Source organism: Anastrepha obliqua, chromosome 5, assembly GCF_027943255.1.
Source record: "Anastrepha obliqua isolate idAnaObli1 chromosome 5, idAnaObli1_1.0, whole genome shotgun sequence".
Lineage (NCBI taxonomy): Eukaryota > Metazoa > Arthropoda > Insecta > Diptera > Tephritidae > Anastrepha > Anastrepha obliqua.
The window spans coordinates 56,935,221-56,959,834 of record NC_072896.1 but is presented as its reverse complement, the minus strand read 5'-3'; the positions used below and the strand labels follow the sequence as shown (position 1 = coordinate 56,959,834).

Below are 24,614 nucleotides of genomic sequence, written 5' to 3'. Positions count from 1 at the left end.
TTCACCAAATTCTATATATGTTTATAAAAGCTATTCGTGTTTTCTTTTCAAAAAAAAAAATATCTTCTCAATATACGGCAAATTTACGACAATGCTGCATATTTCATTTGAGAAAAGCAGCCCTTTCATAGATTACACGTGTATTGAATGTAATAAAATTGAATGATTAACTCCCTTTTGTAACAATTATAGTTCTCATGTAACTATTTTGACGTATTTCCGGATACAGATAAATTAGACAATGCTCATCTGTTTTTTTGTACAAGGTAGAAAACGAATAATTTTTGCTTGGTTCTGGTGGAACATTTTGAGAAAACAACACGCACTCTGTATAGGGCAGAACAGAGAACGAATAATTGCAACAGGGTTGGTGTCGAAATTCTGTCTGTACAAAATTCTAAAAACAAAATTCTGCTTTTTAAAATTCTGCTTTTTTAAAATTCTGCTTTTTTAAAATTCTGCTTTCTAAAATTCTGCTTTCAAAATTCTGTATTACAAAATTCTGTATTAAAATACAATGTTAAAGAGGTAATTTAATTATTTAATTTATTATTATTATTTTTTTTTTTATTATTATTCGAGATATTAAATAAAAAATAATAATAATAATTTTTTCTTCAGTTTCGATAGAATCCAGAGTATTTTTGCGTAGAACTTCTTTTCGCGTGGGCGGCCTTCGGCCACGCTTTAAAAAAATAACCCTCATCAGTCCGACTCCGGCTACGCAATCCACCGTATTTTTGCGTAGAACTTCTTTTCGCGTGGGCGGCCTTCGGCCGCGCTTCAAAAAATAACCCTCATCAGTCCAACTCCGGCTACGCAATCCACCGTATTTTTGCGTAGAACTCCTTTTCGCGTGGGCGGCCTTCGGCCGCGCTTCAAAAAATTAACCCTCATCAGTCCAACTCCATCCAGTCCAACTTGCAGAATTTGTTTGCAATTTACAGAATTTTGTCATCCAGAATTTTGTAAAACAGAATAATGACACGCTCCCATTGCAACATTATTACGAGAAAATGTATCGATAAACTGGGTAGATTTTGATCTACCTTAGTTTTTAATAAGTTCGTAGGTTTAATAAGGTTTTAGATTTGGAAATAAAATTTAGGTTTTTAAAGAATTTTGTCATCTAACATGTTTGATAAAAACTGCTTTAACATTTTTTTTTTGGCTACGTATTACAAATGCTGTTAATTCCATCACACTCTAGTAATAGGCAGTACAACAAATTGAAAAATAATTCAACATGAAACAAATTGATAAAGGGCTGGTGCTGAATGTGTGTGAGTGAGTTAGGCGATCATTTTCGTTTGGAAAATGGGCGTATTATTATAAGCTTGATCCACTGAGTATAGAATGTCTAGAGTAATAGATGCGTTCGGCTGTGTGAAAAGAGTAAAGGCAAATCATCGCGACCGCCGTAGCCGAATGGGTTGGTGCGTGACTACCATTCGCAATTCACAGAGAGAACGTCGGCTCGAATCTCGGTGAAACACAAAAATTAAGAAAAAAACATTTTTCTAATAGCGGTCGCCCCTCGCCAGGCAATGGCAAACCTCCGAGTGTATTACTGCCATGAAAAAAAAGCTCCTCATAAAAATATTTGCCGTTCGGAGTCGGCTTAAAATTGTAGGTCCCTCCATTTGTGGAACAACATCAAGACGCACACCACAAATAGGATTAGGAGCTCGGCCAAACACCCAAAAAGGGTGTACGCGCCAATTATATATATATATGTACATATAAATCATCGCGACAAGTTGCTCGTATACACAAAACGAACTCGACAAGATGCAAATACGTACCTACATGAATCTATATGTACGTATAAATATAACGCACATATCTATTGTATTTATAAGCATAAATTTGTCAGTCAGCATATATGATGCTCTTGGCAAAAGTCAAATAAGGTTTCAGAGCAATTTCTCGTCCATTGGGTACCTAAATTTATAGATCAAACAAATAATTTTATAACACAATAACTCTGGAAGATAATAACATGCAAAGGCCTTTTAATTAACGAAAATTCATTAAATCAGCCGCACAAAATACGAATTTAGCGAATGAAAAATGCCTGTACCCATCGCTTACCAGAAATAAAGTGGTGTGTGGGAAAAAACAAGGTTTGACAAGCTGCTTGACTAGTGTACTTCAGGCTCAAGCTTCGTTTTTTCCTTTTACATTTTATAAATGCGTACAAGTCCAATTAATTCGGAAACGATGGACGAATTTAGAAAGTATAGCTATTAGGTTATAGTTATTTTCAACTTGCTTGCTGATTGGTTGGTCGGTTTAATAAGTGCTGATTCGTCCAGAATCCAACTAGCGCTTCCGCAACATTTTGCTGCTTGCTGAAAAGTATTGAAATATTATATAATACAATAATTTTGATGCCAGCTCACAGGTGTATATATTTACTTTGAACCTTGCATTTCTTTGCATCTGTTGCTAGTCCTCAACCCAAGTAGCCAACAAGCCCATCGTGTTGTTATCTATAAAAAGTATTTAAACTTCACGCTTTTGGCGAAGAATAAACCTGCGACTCATTATGTTGACTCTGCAAGAAACCTTACACAGGTGTTATATTTCATAGAAGTCACTTAGTTAATGCTCAAGTTAAAATACAAAAAGTGATTCGGCTCCTTTGATATGTTCAGTATTTTACCACAAAGAGAATTAGATTACTCTTAGCTAAAGCTTACTTACACCCGACTCTCTTATAATTATTGTGATTATGATTGTGAATTATTCATTAGCTGTGCAATGAAAAACCAAATATGTTTTATAATAACAGTTCTAGATACATATGCAGTTTAAAACGTTGAGAACACAACGATACACGCGCCTAAAATTTATTCAATGCTTCTTGAAAATATATTAAAACCGAGATGCCTTACCAGTTATGTTGCACAAAATATTAAAATAAAAAGATATTAAACGAAGCTCAGAATCTTAGACATAGAACATCATATCGCTTCATCTCTATACGTATTTGGCACAGTTGAAGACTGTGAGATGAGAGAAATATTAAAAACACGTTTCATTCCACCAATTGATAAGTATCATTTTTTGCACCTAGCCTTCTTGTCCCCATTTCCTATTGATTTAAAGCCTAGCTTAAACTTCATCCCTACTAGTTAACATTTTTATACCCTAATTTTTTTGTATGTAGTAGCATAAAGCAATAGAGATAGATATAGATACATAGAAGGTGGCACAAAATTAATCACCCTATCGAAAGATTTATAATTTTTACAAATGGCGTCATACGTGAAACATATTTCACACTTGTGAACTAGACAGCTGCAGTATACAAACATACAAGTAATATAGCGCGTAAAGGTCAAAATAAAGATTCCCATCAATCAAAATAATTTTTTATTTAGTAATAAAATTATTAAAAAATGAAATTGGATGAATAATGTTGTGCCACCTTGTATATACGGAAATGTTCAGAATGATGACGCGAAGCGATTTCGTTTGTTCCATGTCTGTTCGTTCGTCCGTCTATTCGTGCACTCATAAGTATATATACTACTTATATTTATATCCCGTGGTTCCTAGGAGAAACAAAGGGCCTCAAATACATTTCAATTAAACTATATATATGGGCAAAGAATACGCCAAAGGTAGTTTTGTATTCGAGACAGGCGAAATCAGTAAAACACCACGCCCATATAACGGCAATTTTCAAAACAGGAAAAATCACATATCTAAGTTATAAATGAAGAAAACAAAACAAATTCCACGCTAGTAAAATTTTGAAATCAAAATTTCGAAAAATTGTCGGTGCCACACCCACTTTTTGGAAATAAAATTTCAAATAAAAAATTAAATCCGACGTTGTTATTATTGAGATCGGATAAAAACCACCGTCCGTCCCTATGATTTTGAAAGCTATAGCTCTCACACTATGTATTTGTTTGATTCCAAAAATTAATAGCCAGCCCAAATTAATTTTTATTAAAATATGCGCTGTCTTCCTTATTTGTTTCTCTATCATATTTTGAAGTAAATTAAAGATTGTAAATATATGTTATCCAATGCTGAAATATAGCCAACGGTTGCTATAACTAAAGTACGGATATTTCTGAAATTTAAATCAAAATTAAAGGATCACCATTTTCTTGACTAATGGAATAATGGTCCCTTTCTTTTGTAAAAAGTTGCTAACATGTTTTAATATTTACCTTTTCCTTTGTATTTTTATTACAGCTGCGAACTCACTAATGGAACCTTCGTACCAGAAAGTACGTTTGTGGAATACGATACGCATATTGAGCCACGCAGTAGCGACGTCGTCTTCTTAGTGGAAGCAAACACCTGCAATACTTATACAACCGGAAATAAAAGCATCGAGTCTATACTTACAGCACTCGATCAACAGTTACAAGAACACAAATTTATAAACAACAGGTAAAACACACTTGAACACTGATGACATCGCTGAAATATATATAAAACTTATGTATTCTCTTTAATACATTTTAATGTAATATATTATATTATTTGGGAATGCTTAGCACTCTTAAAAACGTATATCTCATATTTTCCAATATTTCACATGAGAAAAGAGACTACTATTTGGTAAAGCCTACTTGTACCCGACTCTATTATATTGTTGTGAATTATTCGCTAGCTAAGCGCAAAGCACGCGCCTAAAACTTATTCAATGCTTCTTTCTAGATTTTAGAAATTAGCAACTCTGTACGATGTTATACGCTTCTATGTAGGTATTTCAAATTAAAGGGGTGCATTTTTCTACAGATCCACGCCTACTTTTTATATTTTAAAACTAAATTTCCGCCGTATGTAGTAATGTGGTGGTATTCCAGAAAGGTTCAAGGAATTTAGAAATTTGATTGCCTCGTTAGTATCTACAACTGTGTCTATCGAATAGAAATATTGTGATAAGCCCACTTCTCGTTTAAAACTCTCCGCCAACTATTTCATATTATTAGCAAAAGGTGCACTGCCTTGTATGTAAGAAGTTCCCATTTTTTTAAGCTACAGTGTGTTCATATACCTTGGTAAAGGTAAAATATTTTCGAAGATACATTCACCTCGTCAGTTCTAAAACCTCGCATGATTACTAGTGAAACTGATTGAGTAGCTAGTCCGGCGCGTCAAACTACAAACAACTTTTATAACCAAAATAGGCAAGTGCTCACATATGTTAAGGGTTTTCCAATAACAGGTGTTATTATGAATAAGATTGCGCTATCGAGAGATGATTAATGATTTTTTTATGGCCGGAATTGGATGGTATTGATCTGGACAACGTTTATTTTCAACAAGACGGGGCTTCTTGCCACACAAGCAACGAAACCATTGATCTTTACGGGAAAAGTTTCTGATCCGTGTTATCTCTCGAAGATATGATCACAATTGGCCACCGAGATCTTGTGATTTTACACCTTGTGACTTTTTCCTTGCGCCCACGTGAAATATACGGTCTACGCCAACAGCCCAGGGTCAATTCAAGACCTCAAAGATGAAAGTCGTGAGGCTGCCGAGGACATAGGGCACCCATTTTACAATTCGGTTATGGAAAATTTCATGAAAAGGATATTGTCCTGTAAGCGTGGTCGTGGTGGTCATTTGCCTGATGTTATTTTCCACTATTAACGGCATACCTTCCTCTTTATAATGAAATAAACATCCGATCATTTATATTAAAAAAGCATTTTTCTTTGATTATCAAAAAAAAACACCTCTTATTAAAAAACCCTTTATATAAATGCATATTTCCTTAGGAGCTCAAGCCAATCAACCAAGAATAATAGAATAACGATTGCGCCTTCCGAATTCGCCGTGTCGTAAGAGCGGATGAATTAGCAAGTAAAAGAAAGGGGAATTGCTTGTTTGTGAAAAGGAAAAGTAAGCGAAAGCAAAAGAAACAACCAAACAATAGAAATTACTATATACACATAAAACTGCATTTGGAAGCTTTATATTAATTTGTGCTTTCACAATTTAACACACGGCACTTCATTTTCATTAGTTTGATTAATTTAAATCTCGCAAATCACAAAACTACCAAGCCATTCACTGAATTTTCACAAACACGTAATTTTTCCTACTTTTGTTTGTTTTGTATTGAGAACTGAGCTGACGTCAGACTTGTCAAAATCGCGAAAAATAAAGTAACTGTTTTAATGTTTTAATGACGCCGCCGTAGATCCTCAATTCGCTTTGCCAGTCAATCCCTATGCCTTTGTGTTAAAAGTTATTGGTGATGCTCAACATGCTAACAGTAAAGGTAAATCGGTGGAATTCTCCTTGTAGATGATTGTCAAAGATATATTGTATGTAGGCCACTAGAGATTGTACTTCAGAAACTTCTGAACAGATGAACTACCTGGTTTCTTGATGCAAACACACCTGGCTGTCTACGATCTGCTTGGTTGGTCTGATCAGCTCAGCTATCGTTGGCCAAATAGGATTATTTCGATGGTGTTGACTAGCACACTTGTCCGTTGAGTATCCATGCAATGAGACTTTACATGACTTCGAGTCTTTTTTAAGACATCTGCTGAAGAATGAGGAGGGGGAATTATCTCAGTCTCTACTTCTGTTGTTGGTGGAGAAGATAACAGTTGGAGTAGAGTTGTAGAGTTCACGTTTTTATGCTTTATTACTTATACTACTCGTACTTACGATTTTATTTAACATGGGTAAATTCAACATAAACACTTTTTTTGAACCGAGTTGGTAAATCTACTCAAGTATATTAATATATTTATGATTACATGGATAGCGATTGCGCTGAAATATTTACATAATGATTTTATAGGCCATTTTAAACTCATCTGCCGTTCAAGACAAAATAAATTAGCAAACGTAATTTTTGTACAAAATGGAACAAAAAATATGTGACTCAGCCGTTTACGCTCATTATCTCTACCCTATTGGTATGCTGGGCTTCTCTTTCCCCATTAGATATGACGATTTAAAAAGTGCAAAGTAAATAAATTCAATGCAGTGTTATTAGAACAATAAAATTACACATTTAATGGAATATCTTAATCTACATATCTGGAAGAATTAAATTTATTCTTTCGTATTTTTCTTTCTCAGATACGCCGTTGTTGCCTTCGGTTCGCAACTATCCCCATTCAATTATCCTCGAACTATTTCAAAAGGCAATGGAGTATTTGTAAATAGTACTGATGAAATTCGTCAATACCTCAACCATGTGATGAGTTTCTTAAAAAATGAAGACGGACCCAAATCCAGCAATGATATATTACAAGTCATTTCTACAGCATCAAAACTAAATTTTCGACCAGGAGTTTCTAAAACGCTTATATTGTTGTCTTGCAGCCGCTGTGATTTGAAACAGATGCGATTCGATTACTCATCTATGTTACAATATATGAATGAAGAAGGTTTCAGTTTGCATATTCTTGCGGATACAGATTTTAACTTTGATAAATCACGTAAAATGCGTCACTTCTTTGGCTTTGATAAACACTTCGTATATTCAAACCGCTTCCCGGAAGGCGATAGCGAAACGCGACATGCACTCCACATTTCCAAAAGTAGTCTGGGAATATGCGCACCTTTAGCCTTGGAGACCGGCGGGTCAGTTTTTAGCCTGAAGAAAATTATGGCAGAACGGAGAAATTTATTTAGACGATTTGCAACTATTTTCGCAAAGCGTGTGGTTCAAAGTGCCTTACCTACTGGCAATCAGTTGTGCGAGTGCACTGGACATAATACCGGTGTAGCTTATATGGTGTGTACGCCAAGTGAATTCCCGAATCAAAAATCTATTTTCGAGGAAAATGTAAGTAAATTACACTTGAAGAAAAAATATATCTAATTTCTTAATATCATTATAGGATCCGGATTTCTCTGGCTTAGAATGGCAGTCTGAATTTTATGAATTGGAATAACATATTGTTTTTTAATATGTGAAAATAAATAGAAATTATGTAATCAAGAACTTGCGAAAGCTTTCTGGTTGATGAAACCAGATATAACTGGCTATGTAAATATAATTTTAATGGAATCAGAAAATATGATAATCAAACAAAACCTCATTTCTTTGCTAATACTTTTCTTTCTTATTGGTCGTTCTAAATTGTACATAGTTATAAGTTAATAAACGTAGCAGATGAGACAAAAATAACTAAAAGAAGAAGCAAATGTATCAAAGTTCTGTTTCCTCTCTGTAAAAAACCACTAGACTTTCAAGATTCGAGACGCATAGATTCTTTGCTCAGCCACATAGTCAGAGGGTGTTTCGCAAAGGATTTAGCAGCGAAACATTGCGTCTGTTATCAAAGCTCCCGAAAATATCCATTGTCCATACAATATGAAGATTTCTAAACCATTCTAACTAAATGAATGTGATTTGCCCGAAGTTTAGTTGGCCAAAATAAATTTAAACTTGAAATCCGCGAACGGACATCTCAGCAAATTACCTCAATAAATGTAGATAGTTTTTAGTAAAGGTTAGGTTAGCCTGGTTGGCAATAACCCATGCATAGACCTTTTGGTTCCTAGCGATACCAGATGGAGACCGACCTCTAGGAATACTAGGGCGGGTCAATTTAAAAATCGCTCATTGCTCTGTGAAAATCGTATTCTAGGGATCAAAATAAGAAACTTTGCCGAAGGAACCATACCTCTAAAACGAATTCTGATGTCCCCCAATTTGGGTCGAACGAAAAATCCCACTTTGACCCATTTAGAGTGCTCCAATCGGGTCCAAATGTATGACCGACCCCCACTAACTTTTGACGGCCGATCCACCAATGCCAGTGGCACACCTCCTGGGACTCCCCTGGGGTGTTCCCCATACAATCATTTCAAAATATCACCATTTTTGGCCTTTACATGGGAAAAGAAACTAAAAAGCTCGACCCGAATTGGGGGACATCAAAATTCGTTTTAGAGGTATGATTCCTTCGGCAAAGTTTCTTATTTTGATCCCTGGAATATGATTTTCACAGAGCAATGGGCGATTTTTTTGCCTCCCCACAAAAGACACTAAAAGTTCGACCCAAATTCGGGGACATCAGAATTCGTTTTAGAGGTATGGTTCCTTCGGCAAAGTTTCTTATTTTGATCCCTAGAATATGATTTTAACAGAGCAGTGGGCGATTTTTTTTGCCTCCCCACAATTCGACCCGGCCTAATGAATACCGGAAGTAGGCATCATGTAAGATGTCAGCGCTTTTGGCGAATCTAAGCAGCGCTGGGAGATCCGCTTTTGAGATGTCCTCCAGACCCTCAAACAATGGGGCTCCCAGGCATTTTAAACGCGTTTTTAATAATGCCGGACAGACGCACAGAATGTGTTCTAAAGTTTCCTAAACCTCCTTTCTGCACTTCCTGCATTTGTCCGTGTTAGCAATACCTATCTTGTACGCATGTGCAGTCAATAGATTATGACCTGTTAGCATACCTATAATAGTTCTGCAGTCCTTTCGCGAGAGCGTAAGTACGAATTGAGTCAGTTTTTGTCGTTAGTTCTACACATGACTTTTGCTGTTTTGCATCTAGTCAGATTAGACCACCTAGCTTCCACTAGTTTTTTTCATGTAGTCGTCCATTTCATTGTATATTGTATTTAGCGGTTTTAGTATGTCGTTCTCTTGTTAAAATGGTGGTCTAACAGCACTTTTTGCTATATCATCTACTATTTCATTCCCCATATTGCCTTTGTGACTAGATACCCAGTAGATATGCAGCCTACTGTTTGCGGCTAGCCTTTCTATGGCCTCCCTGCTCCGTTGAACATTTTTGGACTTAATACAATATGAGCTTATTGCTGCTTGACTGTCCACATATATATTAATTGTTGAGTTCTTTCTTGTTCTAGTGTAGGCTGGCCCCGCGGCTTTCCCCACAGCAAAAACTTCCGCTTGGAAAATACTGCTGTGATCTGGCAGCTTGATAGGCTGCCTTATCCCTAGTTTTGAGCAGTAAATACCCGCTCCCACTCCGTCTAAAGTTTTAGAGCCGTCTGTATAGATGTGAAAAGTTCTATGGCCAGGCTTAATGTCTTTGTGCCATCCGTCCTCTTCAATTGTAGTGCGAAACCTTCTCTCCCAACTAAAGTACGGAGTCATGTAGTCTGTGCAACCTGAGCTCCACTTTCCTATTGAGCTGTGACCGAAGGTTCTACAGGTGAAAACTCCAGCTATCACCAACTTCCTCGCGGATTTCGCTGCCAGGATTTCCGCCATAAGGTCAATATGTGGCATACTGAATATCATTTCCAGCGCCGCCGTTGGAGTGGTTTTCATCGCTCCTGTTATGCACAGAGCAGCGAGTCGTTGAATCGTTTCTAGTGGTATTAAGTATGTCAGTTTTCTGGTCGCAGTCCACTATACTAAGGCCCCATACAGCAATATCGGTCTAACTACTGCCGTGTAGCCCCAAGCCCCCAGCATTCTTTTACATGCGTACAACGCGTTACTGGCCTTTTTCACCCTTTCCTCAACATTGCGTTTCCACAGCAATTTACTGTTTAGTGTTACTCCGAGGTACCTTGCATGAACTTTGAGAAGTAGTTCGTTGTTGCCTAGCTTCGGGAGGTTCCACGTCGGGACCTTGTACTTCCTGGTAAAAAGTACCATGTCCGTTTTCCCGGCGTTTATCCCTAGCCCTGCGTGAGATGTCTATTGGTGTACCATTTTAAGTGTGTTATTCATCACATTACTGATGGTGTCCAGGTACTTTCCCGTAACTACTATAGCTATGTCATCTGCATATGCCACCAGTTTTGGTGCCCCTCCGTAAAATTTCTTGAGCAGTTCATTTGCTACAAGTAACCATAATAGCGGCGATAGTACCCAACCTTGCGGAGTGCCTCTGCATGCATATTTGGTGACGCTCGTATCGTTCTATTCCGCTCTTATCTTCCTGCTAGCTAATAGCTGCCTTATCCATAGATAAACCGCGGGTTGCACACTAAGTGACTCCATGCTATTTAAAATAGCATCTTTTGTCACGTTGTTAAAAGCCCCTGATATATCTAGAAATACTCCTGTAGCGTACTCCTTATATTCTAACGCCTTTCTATGTTTGTTTTACCCAAAAAGGGTATATATGTATGTATATAAAGATAATTTTTGTTTGACCTCTTTGTTCATGATGCATAAGTTCTTTTCAGCTTTTTCTTAGTGTTGTCCGCTTTCATTTTCATAGCTTTTTAAGACGTTCTTAGAATATTCGGATACAAATACAACACTGAAACTTAGGAATGAATTTCGAGGTGGTTTTGTGACTAATTTGCGAATTTGACAGAATCAGATGTAAAGCTAAATACACACCAGGCAACCGTTGAAGCAACGGTTGCAGCAACGTGTTGCCTTTGTTTAAGAAACACGTTGCGACCGTTGCTTCAATCTCAGTATTGTGTATAACTGTGGTGCAGGAAAGGTACGAGCGGAAGATACGTAAAATTAAATTTTTTAAATGATCGACGAAATACGTAAAATTACTTCTCTTATTATAATTGACGAACTTTTGTACGAAAATGAGGAAGAAGAGATGCAACAAAAGAAGAGAAAGAAAATTTGGTCCAAAAATTGGTTTTTAAAAAAAATCGAATTTTCGAACGAGAGGCTGCTGAAAGAACTGAAGGAAAATGAACCAGCGGACTATAAAAATTACATGAGGATGGACGAAGCCCTGTTTAGAAAATTGTTGGACTTCGTAAAGCCCAAAATAACGAAACAAGATACCATAATGAGAGAGGCAATATCAGCAGAAATTAGACTGGCAATAACTTTGCGGTATCTTGCAACAGGAAACTCTTTTGCGGACTTGAAAATTTTATCAATTTTATTGTATTCATTTTTCAATTGTTCGTATGCTTTTTTTCTAAAATTTTTATTTTTATAGTTTTCACTACTTATATCCCACAGCTCTCTCAAATTTTTATATTCGTTAATAAAATTAACATAATTTTCATTATTTTCAATTGCCATTTTTTCCTTTTTCACTTTATTTTACTCCGCATGAAGCTTCTTCTTCGCTTGTTTTCAACGAACTGAACGAGTAAAAGCAGTAAACAATGATACACACGAAGCAACGGTTGCAGCAACCTATCCCAAAAATCAAATTTATTTGATATTTCAGGCAACGGTTGCAGCAACACGAAAATCAATTGGCAACATAGCTACACACGAGGCAACGGTTGCTTCAACATGGCCGTGTTGCTGCAACGGTCGCCTGGTGTGTATTTAGCTTAATGGATCGGATGAATGTGTTAGTGGTGTACGAAAAAAATGAACACAATGGCACAATGGCGTTGCCATCTGAACAACGACTGATTGGACGAGTGTGTGAAATTATCGTGCACTCCCTTATTTTAGGGCTGCATTTACGAAGAATAGAGAAAGAGGGAAAAATGTTTACCTCTTCTTGCCTAAAGGTAGTAAAAAAGTACATAAAGTAGCTAATCAGTCCTGTAATTTGAGAAAAACTAAGTATATTGGTTATTTAAACTACATTAAAACAAAACAACAAAAAATTATTGTTTTCTTTTAAAGCAAATATAATACTTATTTATAATATTTTCGATGTTTACCTAACAACACAAGAGCAGGCAGAACTACATATGTTTTGTTACTTAAGTATGTGTTTTAAGTTAGTTCGTAGTTGTAAAACAAATATTAGCTAGGTGTGAAACGAGAAAAAGTAAAAACATGAAGTCTCTAAGGGAGTATTTTCATTACATTAAAAAGGAAATGCTGGTAGTAAATAAAATAAGCTTTAATGTAGATTTTTTATTACAAGTAGTGGTGTTTATAGTTTAAAGTTTGTTTACCTTAATATACTTGGCCCTAATATTAATATAGTAAGTGTTGGGAAAATGTATTCATAGTAGACCATATATTACATTATATACATATATTATATTATATACAAATATTTCATTTATTTATATATATAATTCATAAATTTACGTTAATCAAATGCAATAGAAAAATTCCGGAAAGTGGCTCGTATGGGTGTTGGAACGCTGCACTGATTCAAGCAGATGTAGGGTCGTTGAGCTTGCGCAGAAACCAAAAGCATGTAAACCAGAAGTCTTCAAAATTGTTAACTTCAAATATATAACTACGACTTACGTCCCTTGTAGACAGAAAGTGCGAGGGTTTGATCGTAGATCTACGTACAGCGTACTGTTCTAGACCGTGTAAGGTATCGGTGGAGACAGCCAGTTCGGAAGCCAAGTCGATTTCAGTGGCACCAGCACAAGACACATACCGACCGTGACGTGCCAAACACTTGAAGTTATTTACACCATCACCATAGCACGCACAATGTCATCCATGAAATTGTCCGAAGAACAGTGGTACCACTTAGCTCTTCAACATACCTCCCGATACACTTACGCGCCTGTAAACTCCTGCAAAAAAAACATGTAAATACAATTTATTTACAAATAATCTAACATAATTTACTAACTGGGGTATATGTAAGGTGACCGCGATTGTATTTGCAGTTCTAACAACCTATGAAGGAAAAGATTTAATAAGAACTTGTACAAATGCCTGATCGAGATTTACATGCATGAATATTCACAAACGAGTGTTGCCAGGAAGACAGCTTCAAATGACCGACTATAACCAGAATCAGGTCATGTTCGATCTAAATAATGAAAAACATTATTAATTTGCAAAATAATTTGTTTTTATTATAATACTTACTCGAATGTTTCCAATTAAAAAAACGGTTTTCAACGAATATGAATAAAGCAACTTGTCAAAATGGAAACAGTGTTGCCGACCATATAATTTGCACCAAAAGTTTAGTTTTTACTACAATTGAAAAGTTTTTTTGTGAAACGTGTACTTTTTTTATAAAGAAGCCAAACGTTTTCAAATAAGGGAGCCGATTTGTCAAGAGGGTGCGAGAAAGCTGCTTACTTACCTAACCTTCTAAATACAATTGAATCATGATCGGCGGTAAGCAGAGCTTACGTGCTTGACAATAACCTTTGTAGTGTGGACAGCGTTGGCTGTACTTGCAGCGTGGACAGCGTTGGCTCGTCGCTGCAAAAAAGGTGTTGCTCTTGCTCGCGCAGCTTAACTTACTAAACGCATTTGTTTCCCGGAGTTTTTATTACGGTTAATATACTATACAAGAGTTATATTTTATAATAAATTAAATTATATTTTATAATAAAATAACTACAACTTTACGAAGTGTAAATAAACTACAATACATTCCTTCAATTTCTGATAACTTTCAATATACTTTTTAAGTATTTTCTTATCGTTCTTTCTCACCTTTTTAAAAATCAGCGCCAGTTTATTTTATTTCCCGTAATCCTATCTTGATTTCACCATGAACAGCTTTCAATTTGCAACAAACTTATCTATTTCATTATATTTTCGTTTCAACTGGAACAATGAACAATGTTCTCATGGAGGACAATCCTCTCTCCCTTTTCCTGGACAATCCTCAATTTAGTAGTATTCAGTCACGGACGCACAGAAATATTTGTCACAAAATTCTAGTATAAGTTACTTATGCATCAAAGCTTAAAAGTCGCTCCTCTTGACTTATTTCTGTAGTTTAAATTGAATTTTGAGCTTCGCTGTAATAAGACATTTATAGCAGAATCTTATAGCACAAAAATAGTTTTTTGGTAAATTGCGTTTTAAAAAGGATGCTTAAATTGGCTTCATAAAGAAAATGTGCACTTGCTGGCCAAAATTAGATCGAAAATGTAGTGCCACATGACAAATTAAAGTACATGACATAAGCTTTTATTTCGGCATAGGGAAAAATTTTTTTTATAAAAACTGTTCTGGGCAGATGGGGGTGTCCGGTTGGCGAAGAATGCCCCATATATGTAAATAATTATATTATAGTTTATGGTTTAATTAAAAAATAGCGTGAGTTTCATTCTCACTGTTTTTTGTAGATATTACCTAATTCGCGAAAGAGAAACCAGCTTGCCTCATCCCAAAAGCCTTAATGCATGCCTTTATTTACGTTTGGAAATGTTAGTCAAATACCACAGGTCAAATTAGAATTTTGCAAATTCATTGTAAACTAGTGAAATGACAAATGGTTTTATTTATTTTTTAACACTGCACATTACATAACAATAATACAATTGAATTAATAATCCAAATCAATATTCTTATTTTACATTCAAAAAGTATGGAATAGTAAATGTGTGATCTCATAACTGCTATTAATATATCATCTAGAACTTGGATACCTTTCGCTCCACTATTGGGAAATTTTGATCCGGTGATACTGCTATTATTGTTGTCAATCTCAAAAGTACTGTGGTTGGCATGTTGCATTGCAGCGGGACTTTCACCTAAAAGTTAAAGATAAAATAGTCATTTTTTGTATATTCGTTAATTTAGCTTTATATATTTATAAATTAAACGGTCTTAAAAAAATTTAAAACAGTTCTAAACGTGATTTGATCTCATTTCTCTAAGAAAAATAATTGAAATTCGTTTGATAGATATGTTTACATAAGACTTCAGACTTCAATTTAAGATATTTGTTTTTTAATTTTAAGATGTCTTTTTAAAGTTAGTACCAACTGGAAAAGAAATGAATGTAATAAACCTAGTGCCATCTACAGGCTGAACGATATGAAGTGTTACCTATTCAAAACACCATAACTTTTTCGTGTGAAATTAGTTTTTATTCATTTTAAAGACGAAATTGTTCAAAAATGATTACAATTTTAACATACGTATATTTACTTTAGCTCGATATGACCACCTTTTGCCTTGACTATAGCCTTCAAACTGTCAAAAAATGAGTTGCATGCTGTACGAATGTGATCTTGAGGTATTTTGGCCCATTCTCGTATAATCGCTTTTTTCAGCGCATCCATACTGGCATATTTTTTAGTCCTCACCTTGCTCTCCAAAATGGACCAGATGGAATATTTCATCGGATTTGCGTCTGGCGAATTCGAAAGCTATTGTGTGGACAAAATGAAGTGTGGAACATGATTTTTTAACCACTCTTGGTTCACACGAGCTTTATGAGACGGTGCCGAGTCCTGTTGGAACGTCCATGGTCTACGACCGAAATGTTTGCGTGTCCACGGCTCTAAAGCAGTTTCTAAAACATTTTCCCGATAATAAGTCGCATTCACTTTAACACCAGGCTCGATAAAAACGATTGGAGAGCGTCCATCAGCGGTCACTACGGCCCAAACCATTACTTGAGATGGGTAATTACTTCGAGTGGCCATACGTAAGCTCAAATTCTCGTATGAGCGTTCGGTCAAGTAAACACGATCGTTTTGAGTGTTTATGAACTGCTCAATTGGGAATTTTTTTTCATCAGAAAACACAATGTTAGGAAATTCGCCACGTTCGTGCAAGCGCAACAACTCCTTTGCTCTTTCGCACCGAACTTTTTTTTGCTGGGGTGAGAGATCGTGTGCTTTTTGGAACTTGTAAGCCTTGACGTTGAGCTCATTTTTCAATATGCGTCGAATGATGTCTTGCGATATTTTCAGTTCTTTGGCCATTTTTCTTCCACTTCGACGTAGATTTCGTTCAAGTCGAGCCTTCACTTTCCGAACCATTTCTGGCGTTGTTGCGGTTTTTTTTGGTCCACCTCCATAGCGTTTTGCAATGCTACCAGTATCATTGTAACGTTTTACTCGTATAGTGCGATACACAAACATTTTATTCACTCTGAGATGACTGAGCTCACGAACAATGGCTGGTTGTGATTTGGCAGCCAAATATAACGCAATCACACTATTACGTTTGAATTCCATCACAGAAAAAAAAATTCAACAAACCTATATTATTGCTTCATAAAAACTGGAGGCTGAGAAGTTATATCTGTCCGATTTCTATGGGTTTTGTTTCGAAATGAAGCTAGAAGCACAAACAAAAGATGAAAGTGAGCGCTTGCTAAATTGTATTCATTAAGTACACTGTTCTGAAATTCGGTCAAACTATGGACAAAATAATAAGAACGCAACATTTTAACTAGTTTTGCATACTTTTCTTTTTATCTTTTCTTTATTGGCACAGCAACCACCTAAGCGATTTTTGACGAGTTCAGAAAACGGCATTCATTAGTCGTTTCTTTCACGTGCTAATCGATGCCAATTAGAAATGAAGTGAAGCTGTATCGAATACTTTCAGAACCGATTCCTTTGTGTCCATTCATATAACATGACCTGAACAGGGGAACCGCTTAATTTTAATTCGCTGCACTATGTCCATGGTTGTGTAATTCTCATAGAAAACATCGTTCCATCACCTTCGGTATTCGCCGCTTCCGCGCGAAGGTCCATAAATTCTCCTCAGAATCTTTTTTCCCAAGGGTCATTGCATCGGGTGTTGTTATCGTCCAAATTTTCTGCATACCGAAATATTTTTTTTTAATTCTGGTCAAAGACATAAAATTCTGTCGAACATTTTTTGAATTTTCCGAAAATTTGTAAAATGTTTGAAAGTTGTATTTACATATATGATATTTTTGATAGAATGAACTACATATATTAAAAAAATAAAAATAAACACAAAATAATTGTGTTAATCTGTGATGCTGAACGTGGTTATTGTTGTGGTACCAGTTCATCAAGCCCTCCCAGTATAGTCATAGAAAGTTATCGTTTATCTCATCTAACGGTAGGACCAAGAAACATGCACTTTGAATGGAGCAAGGATCTTCCTCCACTGAGTGTCTCTAGTGCAAAGCGACCAAATGGTCGCAACATAATTCAATACAGGCAATTGCTTTAAATGTCGCTGGCGATGTAAGGACCTTGTTGCGGTTTTAGACATTAGTGGCGGTTGTATGCGCTGAGAAGAATAGCAAGCTATCGAAGGAGACACCCAACAGTTTGGTGTGGTTTACAGTCGGTATTGATTTGTCGTCGACTTTTATTTTCAATTGTAGCTTGACTTCCTTCGTGGATTCAGTTGGAAAGAGCAATCGGCAACGTATGACATCTGCGAAATTCTCTCTGTCGACCACACAAGTATTTAGTTTGCGGACCACTTCTTCCGTACCTACGGGAGGCTCGACTGTTAAATATAGTCTAGTAGCAGAGAATGGCTAACAGCGTCGAAAGCCTTTAATAAGTTCTACGCTAGTCCTCTCGTAGTGGCGGTTTCGGTTAAAACCCGGATTTATCTGCGTGCTTATGACGATATTTAAAATTCTATGTCAAACCAAAATAATTGTCAATGAATTCATATGCCTGGATAGTGAATGTTCACTTTAAATTAATACACACGATCTACTTGGCTACGACGAAATTATCGACAAATGCTATCACAAATGCTCGATGAGCTGAAGGGTCCAAAAGGAAGTAGATCCAAGCGTTCAATAGAATGGATTGGATCGGTTTAGAAATGGATTGCAGGCTCACCTGATGCTTCAGATTGGGACAAAGGGACGAGGCGAAAATGGGCTGGTGTCCAATAACAACCCACTACACAAAGTCAACTCTGAACTTTGTAAGAAAACTCAGGAATTATTGCAGGATGTTATGGAATTACAATGACCACGAACGATGTCCCGGGGCAAAACCTCCTGATGAAGTTCTCACAAGAAACCCAGCACAAAGTGATGATCCCCAGGACGAAATTAATGAGTTGGGCTGAGCCTGTCAAATGGCCAAGGAAGGAGTCGAAAACAGCAATCTATTAAACAAGTTAGAAGTAAACCAACTGGTAACTGAGACAGATATACTTCCCTAAAGCAACATCATTGAAGTCATTGAATATGGAGAGCTGTCGATTTACACCGATGGAACTTTTTGCTGTACCTTCTGACCATACCAAAGGTGGCACAAAACAAGTTCAACCACCTAGTCACACAAGCAATTTTGACGATTATCAAAAAGTGGATCTGAAATACGAGGCAATTTTGATGAACAAATAACAAATTTATGGTATGAAAGACCTTCATCTTGCCACTGCCATGGTCTGCTTACCTCGTCTACTGAAGGGTGTGCAAATAAGTTGTCAATACATAACCTGCGCAGAACATATAATTTTAAAAGCAGCATTCGGTCATGTAAAACACCTAAGTATCTGGTCGATTCATATATTTGCAGCTAGAAAATGAAACGATAAGCACTGATAACGAAATATACTGGAGTACACCTAGCTCTGGGCTGCCCGGCGCAATATATGTGTGTCTACCAGCCTTGCGCTGAATCTCAATCTCATCCACGTAATGGTTTCCTGACACCTACAGCTCCTGGGTTGCCTAAAAGATAAAACTAACTGGTAAGCAACGTCCGAGGCATTGAGATTTATTCTACTAATGGTCTTCATCTTCCGAATTGGAGTAAGCTAACTACAGGAACAAAGCTCCCTGAACTGAAGTTGTCAGTATTACAGCATAGTCTTGGTGGTCAATTTAAGAAAGACGACTCTCCAAATCTTGATCTTTAGAAAGGGTAGAGTTAACACGCACCAGTCGCATTTGCTGTGACGCTCCCACGTTTGCCCGTCACTCGTTCTGCAGTTTAAGCATATTTTAATTTCACCAGACAGTATAATATCGGACACTACTAACTGATGCGAAGGTCCCACTGCCGCTCGTTCCTAGTGCCGCAAGGTCAGCACATTTCGTCACATAAGGTAACGGCAGAATCACAAATTGCACAACTGCATTCTAATAATATATATAAATAATTGGCGCGTTATTGGCCTTTTTTGGGTGTTTGGCCGAGCTCCTCCTCCTATTTGTGGTGTGCGTCTTGATGTTGTTCCATAAATGGAGGGACCTACAGTTTCAAGCCGACTCCGAACGGCAGAATCGGTTCGAATCTCGGTGAAACACGAAAATTAAAAAAAACATTTTTCTAATAGTGGTCGCCCCTCGGCAGGCAATGGCAGTGTATTCCGAGTGTATTTCTGCCACGAAAAAGCTCCTCATAAAAATATCTGCCGTTCAGAGTCGGCTTGAAACTGTGGGTCCCTCAATTTGTGGAAGGAGGAGCGCGGCCAAACACCCAAATAAGGGTGTTCGCGCCAATTATATATATATATGGCTTGGGGTTCTATTACAAATAATGAACCTGGTGAATCTAACCTAACCTACATTTTGAAAGTATTGAGGCATTAACTGCATCCATCTGCTCTTTGGCAGCTGATATTGCTTACTCTTTAGGCCAGTCCAACGACTTAGTTGTAAGATTGCTCATTCGAGATATACTTTCGATCACTAGTCGTTGATCACTGTCCGTTACTAACTTTTGGCAAATTATTAGTAAAAAGCGAATTGTACTGTCGGGAAGTAAGAATTCTTGTTTTTTTTTTTTTTTTTTTTTTTTTTGAAGTTGTAGTGTATTTATATTTATATACAGCCAACCAAAGACAATTTCAATAATGCGTTTATATGACAATTCTAGTGCATTTAACGACTACTGGTAAAATCAGTTAAAAGTCTCCAGAAATCAAAATGGCACAAATTGTACATATACATTCGATAGAACACTTTCTGCTCTATAAAACTATGTTAATTGTATTTTAAAGTTATTTAATTTTTCATTAGTTTTAAGGATAAGAAATGGAATACCCAGGAGGCAAAAGTCGACATTTTGCTCTCCAACATCAGCAGCTCTGAAGTCTACGAAAATATGGTGCGTGTTGATTCTCCTTTCATGGGTCCTTTCCAAGATTTGGCGTATTGTGAATATTTGGTCGGTGGTTGGTTGGCGATGGTGGTTGACGGTTGCTTGACGGTGGGCTTCAGCCTTTCACACAATACGCTCGCTAGAATCTTATAGGCGATATTTAGAAGACTAATCGCGCGATAATTGGCACAGATTGCACGATCACCCTTTTTATGGATTGGGCAGAGCACACTTAAATTCCAATCGGCAGGCATGCTTTCATACGACCATATTTTGCATAGAAGCTGATGCTGATGCAGCTCCTCGCCGCCATGTTTGAATAGCTCAGCCGGTAGTCCGTTGGCGCCCGCGGCTTTGCTGTTCTTTAGACGCGTTATTGTTATTCTCACCTCGTCATGGTCGGGTAGCGGAACGACAATTCCATCGTCAACGATTGGGGTATCGGGATCTTCACCTTCTCTGTGACATGCGCAGCTGTCACTGTTTAACAGGTTCGAGAAGTGTTCGTCTTTGTTCTTACAGGAAAACGCCCCGGTCTTAAAACTTTCTGTAAGCCGCCGAACTTTCTGGTAGAATTTTCGGGCGTTATTCCTATTGCCCAGCTTCTCAAGCTCCTCGCACTCACGTATTTCGGCCTATCGTTCCTTCTTTCGGATAATACGTCTCTCTTCCTTTCTTAGCTCTCGGTAGTGATCTCACATGGCTCCCGTTGCGCCCGACCGCAGCGTGGCTCTATAGGCAGCATCTTTTCTTTCTGCGGCAACATAACATTCCTCGTCTTACCAACGGTTTTTTCGCTCTCCTCGGAATCCGATTTCTTTTTCGGAGGCGGTACGTAGAGAGCGAGAAATGTTGCTCTATTGTTCGTGTATGCTGGATTGTTGGGCAGTATTCTCTCAGAGCAGGAGTAAGACTCGAGTAGTGAATCTTCTGGCTGTCTGTTGTGATTGCAGCTTTTCGATGTCGAACATTCTTTGCGTGGTAGATGTAGGTTTTTTGCTGAACAGGGGTGTGTGCACAGCTTGGCTGCAACGAGGTAATGATCCGGGTCGATGTTAGGTCCTCGGATCGAACGTATATCTAATACACTAGAAGCGTGTCTTCCATCTATCACAACATGATCGATCTGGTTGCGCGTTTTTCGATCAGGAGACAGCCAAGTAGCTTAGTGTATCTTCTTATGCTGGAATCAGGTGCTGCAGACTATCATGTTTCGGGCCCTTGCGAAGTCGATCAACTTCTGTCCGTTTACGGATGTTTCGTTGTGCAGGTTGAACTTTACGACTGTGGAACCAAAAATTCCTTCCTTGCCCACCCTGACGTTGAAGTCGTCAAGCACGATTTTTATGTCGTGTCGGGGGCACCACTCGTAGAAACGTTCCAGGCGCTCATAGAGGGAATATTTGGTCTCATCGTCCTTCTCTTCTCGCGCAAATGAGCGCGATGTTAAAAAATCGCGCTTTGATGTGAACTATTGCGAGACGTTCGTCCAACGGAGTGAACGACAGTACTTGGCGACGAAGTGTCTCTCCCACAACAAATCCGACAGCGAATTTGCGCTACATGGCAGCTGTAGTAGACTTCGGAAGGTCCTATGTTTTTCTTGCCTTGCCCCGTCCATCGCATCTCTTGAATGGCAGTGATGTCAACCTTAACTCTCACGAAGACATCAACCAGAGGCACCTTCCACATTAAGGGGCCGAACATTCCAGATGCATGCCCTCAAATCGTTTGCAGGGATCGTCATCAGTATAGGAAGTTCTCATTCGAGGCTTTGTGGATATGGTTTGCAAAATTCAAAAATGACGACTTTGACGTCGATGACACGACCCGCCGCGGAAGGCCTTCTGAATTCGATGAAGAAAGTCTCCAGGTGGAGAGGTCGAGAGGTGGAAAGAGATTGTAAACAGCAACGGCGAATATATTGATATGTAGAAAATTTGGTAGAATTGGCATCGTGAAACATCGAATAGACAGCAGATGTAAAAAAACTTCGTCAAGTTCCACGCAAGAGCTCCATTGGCAAAGCACGAGGAAGCAATTCAAATGATTCGAGTTGCTCCAAATCTTATGGAGTAATTGAGCCGTCAACAAGCTCTTGTAGCTCACCGGTTGTGCTGGTTAAAAAGAAAAATCGTAGCACCCGGCTTTGCGTAGATAACAGAAAGCTGAATAAGTCGTGCTCACCCTCTCATTTCGAAGAAAGTAGAAACTGCGACACATTCGCTTAGTCAGAGTACAATAGCTTGAGAAAAGAACACGTGGCCTTATGAATGTGACGAGAAAAGAACACAAAATTAGCAGCCCTTGGCGCTGGGCGATACAAATGAGGCGTAAATGGTAGAAAAGACACCCCCATTCCATTCTTATTTTATAATTTATTAATTTTTTTGCTTCTTTGGGAGCATAGGGGGTTCTTATTTTAATACTGTATATTTGGCTGAATGATTAACCATTTTACACCAAACTAATTTTGTAATTACCAGCAACCATTTCACATAAGAAATAAGAATACAATTTTGAATGCCATAATGGTTATTACCGTGGTTGTTACCCAACCAATATTTAGTCATTTTAACTAGAACTGTAGTACTTTTGGTTGCACAATTTAAAAATCGAGACATCGAAAGTGAAACGCCTTTTTAAGTAAAATAAAATAATAACAAATATTCCGAAACCACTATTTGATCATGTAATGCTTTGATGTAAATGTAAAACTATTATAAAAAATGCAAAAAACGAGTTTTTTCGAAATTTTGCACTTTTAACACAATTTTCAATTTCCTTTTGTTTTTCTCTAAATATTTGGGGAGTAATGGGAAAGTGATGCACCAGCCTTAAGATATTCAGCATGAAAAACGGATCACGATTAGGAGCATGGAATGTATGCACGCTACAAGAGCCATCGAATTTTGCGCAGCTTTGTAAAGAGTTCCAGTCACCAGATTAACAGGCCAGAAACTTTTTTTTTCAGAAAACTCTTCTGACCAGCGGAGGGATCACGGCGTTAGCTTCTTCCTCTCTAAATCTACTTCCGCAGGATAATTTCAATAAAACTTCGTACGGGAGCAATAAAAAGGACAATAATCCAATGTTATGCATCAACCAACATTGCCGATACTGAAACTAAAGAAGTCTCATGAATGTCTTCAGGAATGTGAAAAAGGTAATATCATCATCCTGACGCGCGATCCAAATGCGCAAACTGGCAAATGTAATCTAGGCCGCGCAAAAACAATGGGTGATACGAAATAAGCACAATCACGCAGAACGGCAAAATGTTCACCGAGCTTTGCTCGAATAACATTGGCGCCTTGTCATTGGCGGATCTTTATTTAACCACAAATGCATACATAAATCAACTTGGATTTCGCCAGATCGCAACACCGAAAATCAAATCGATCACGTTGCTATTAGAAACAAGTGGCGCGGCTCTATTACACTGGTCGACAAAAAATGATTATTTTTCTGATTCAAGCATCGGACCCGGCCTATCTTATAGATTTTTCATCGCTGAATACGAATCTGACCTTAAAAAGTTTCCATCACGTCAAGATTTTGAAAAAAATTAGTTCAAAAAGTCAAAAAAAACGTGTTTTTGACCATTTTTGACCAAATGTAGTGGATGAACCTGAGGTGATGGAAGCTTCTACCTAGCCTTAAACTGAAGCCTGAACCTTCAGTTATTAGATCCAAATCGAAAATACCCTGAATCAATTGTAAATTTTGATGTAGCACAATTTTTTTAACTGCTCGCGCACGATTTTCATAGGTGCAGCCATGCAGGCTAGTTAGCCTTATCATAGTGGTGCGCTGACTTGTACCTTTTACCTATCATGTTTTTAGTTATTGGGTTTGCTTAGTACGATTCGGAAGTTGTAATTTCAAAATTGAAAGTGTCGGATTCAAATTTTCTTTTTATATGTGCTTTTTTTATATTAGATATATATGTTATCAGAACTGCACTTTACATATCTTTTGTGATAAAAAGTTCATTTTTAATTGACACTTCAACATAAATTGGTCAATCAAT

At 37.5% G+C, this 24,614-nt stretch overlaps 2 protein-coding genes across 3 annotated transcripts in view; one reads left to right on the top strand and one right to left on the bottom strand.

Annotated features, from left to right (window-relative positions):
* The window catches only part of LOC129248428 (uncharacterized), a 71,793-nt gene extending 63,742 nt beyond the window's left edge, over positions 1-8,051 (top strand). The window contains exons 22-24 of the mRNA XM_054887971.1: positions 4,219-4,419; positions 7,084-7,795; positions 7,851-8,051. Of these exons, the coding sequence (XP_054743946.1) occupies positions 4,219-4,419; positions 7,084-7,795; positions 7,851-7,904 (967 nt within the window). The 3' untranslated portion in view covers positions 7,905-8,051. The remainder of the gene's footprint in view (positions 1-4,218; positions 4,420-7,083; positions 7,796-7,850) is intronic.
* A 6,974-nt stretch (positions 8,052-15,025) lies between these two features.
* LOC129248299 (uncharacterized) overlaps positions 15,026-24,614 on the bottom strand; it is a 55,696-nt gene continuing 46,107 nt past the window's right edge. For both annotated transcript variants that reach the window (XM_054887789.1, XM_054887790.1), the window contains one exon: positions 15,026-15,313. In XM_054887789.1, coding sequence (XP_054743764.1) covers positions 15,069-15,313 — 245 coding nt within the window. In that variant the 3' untranslated portion in view covers positions 15,026-15,068. The remainder of the gene's footprint in view (positions 15,314-24,614) is intronic.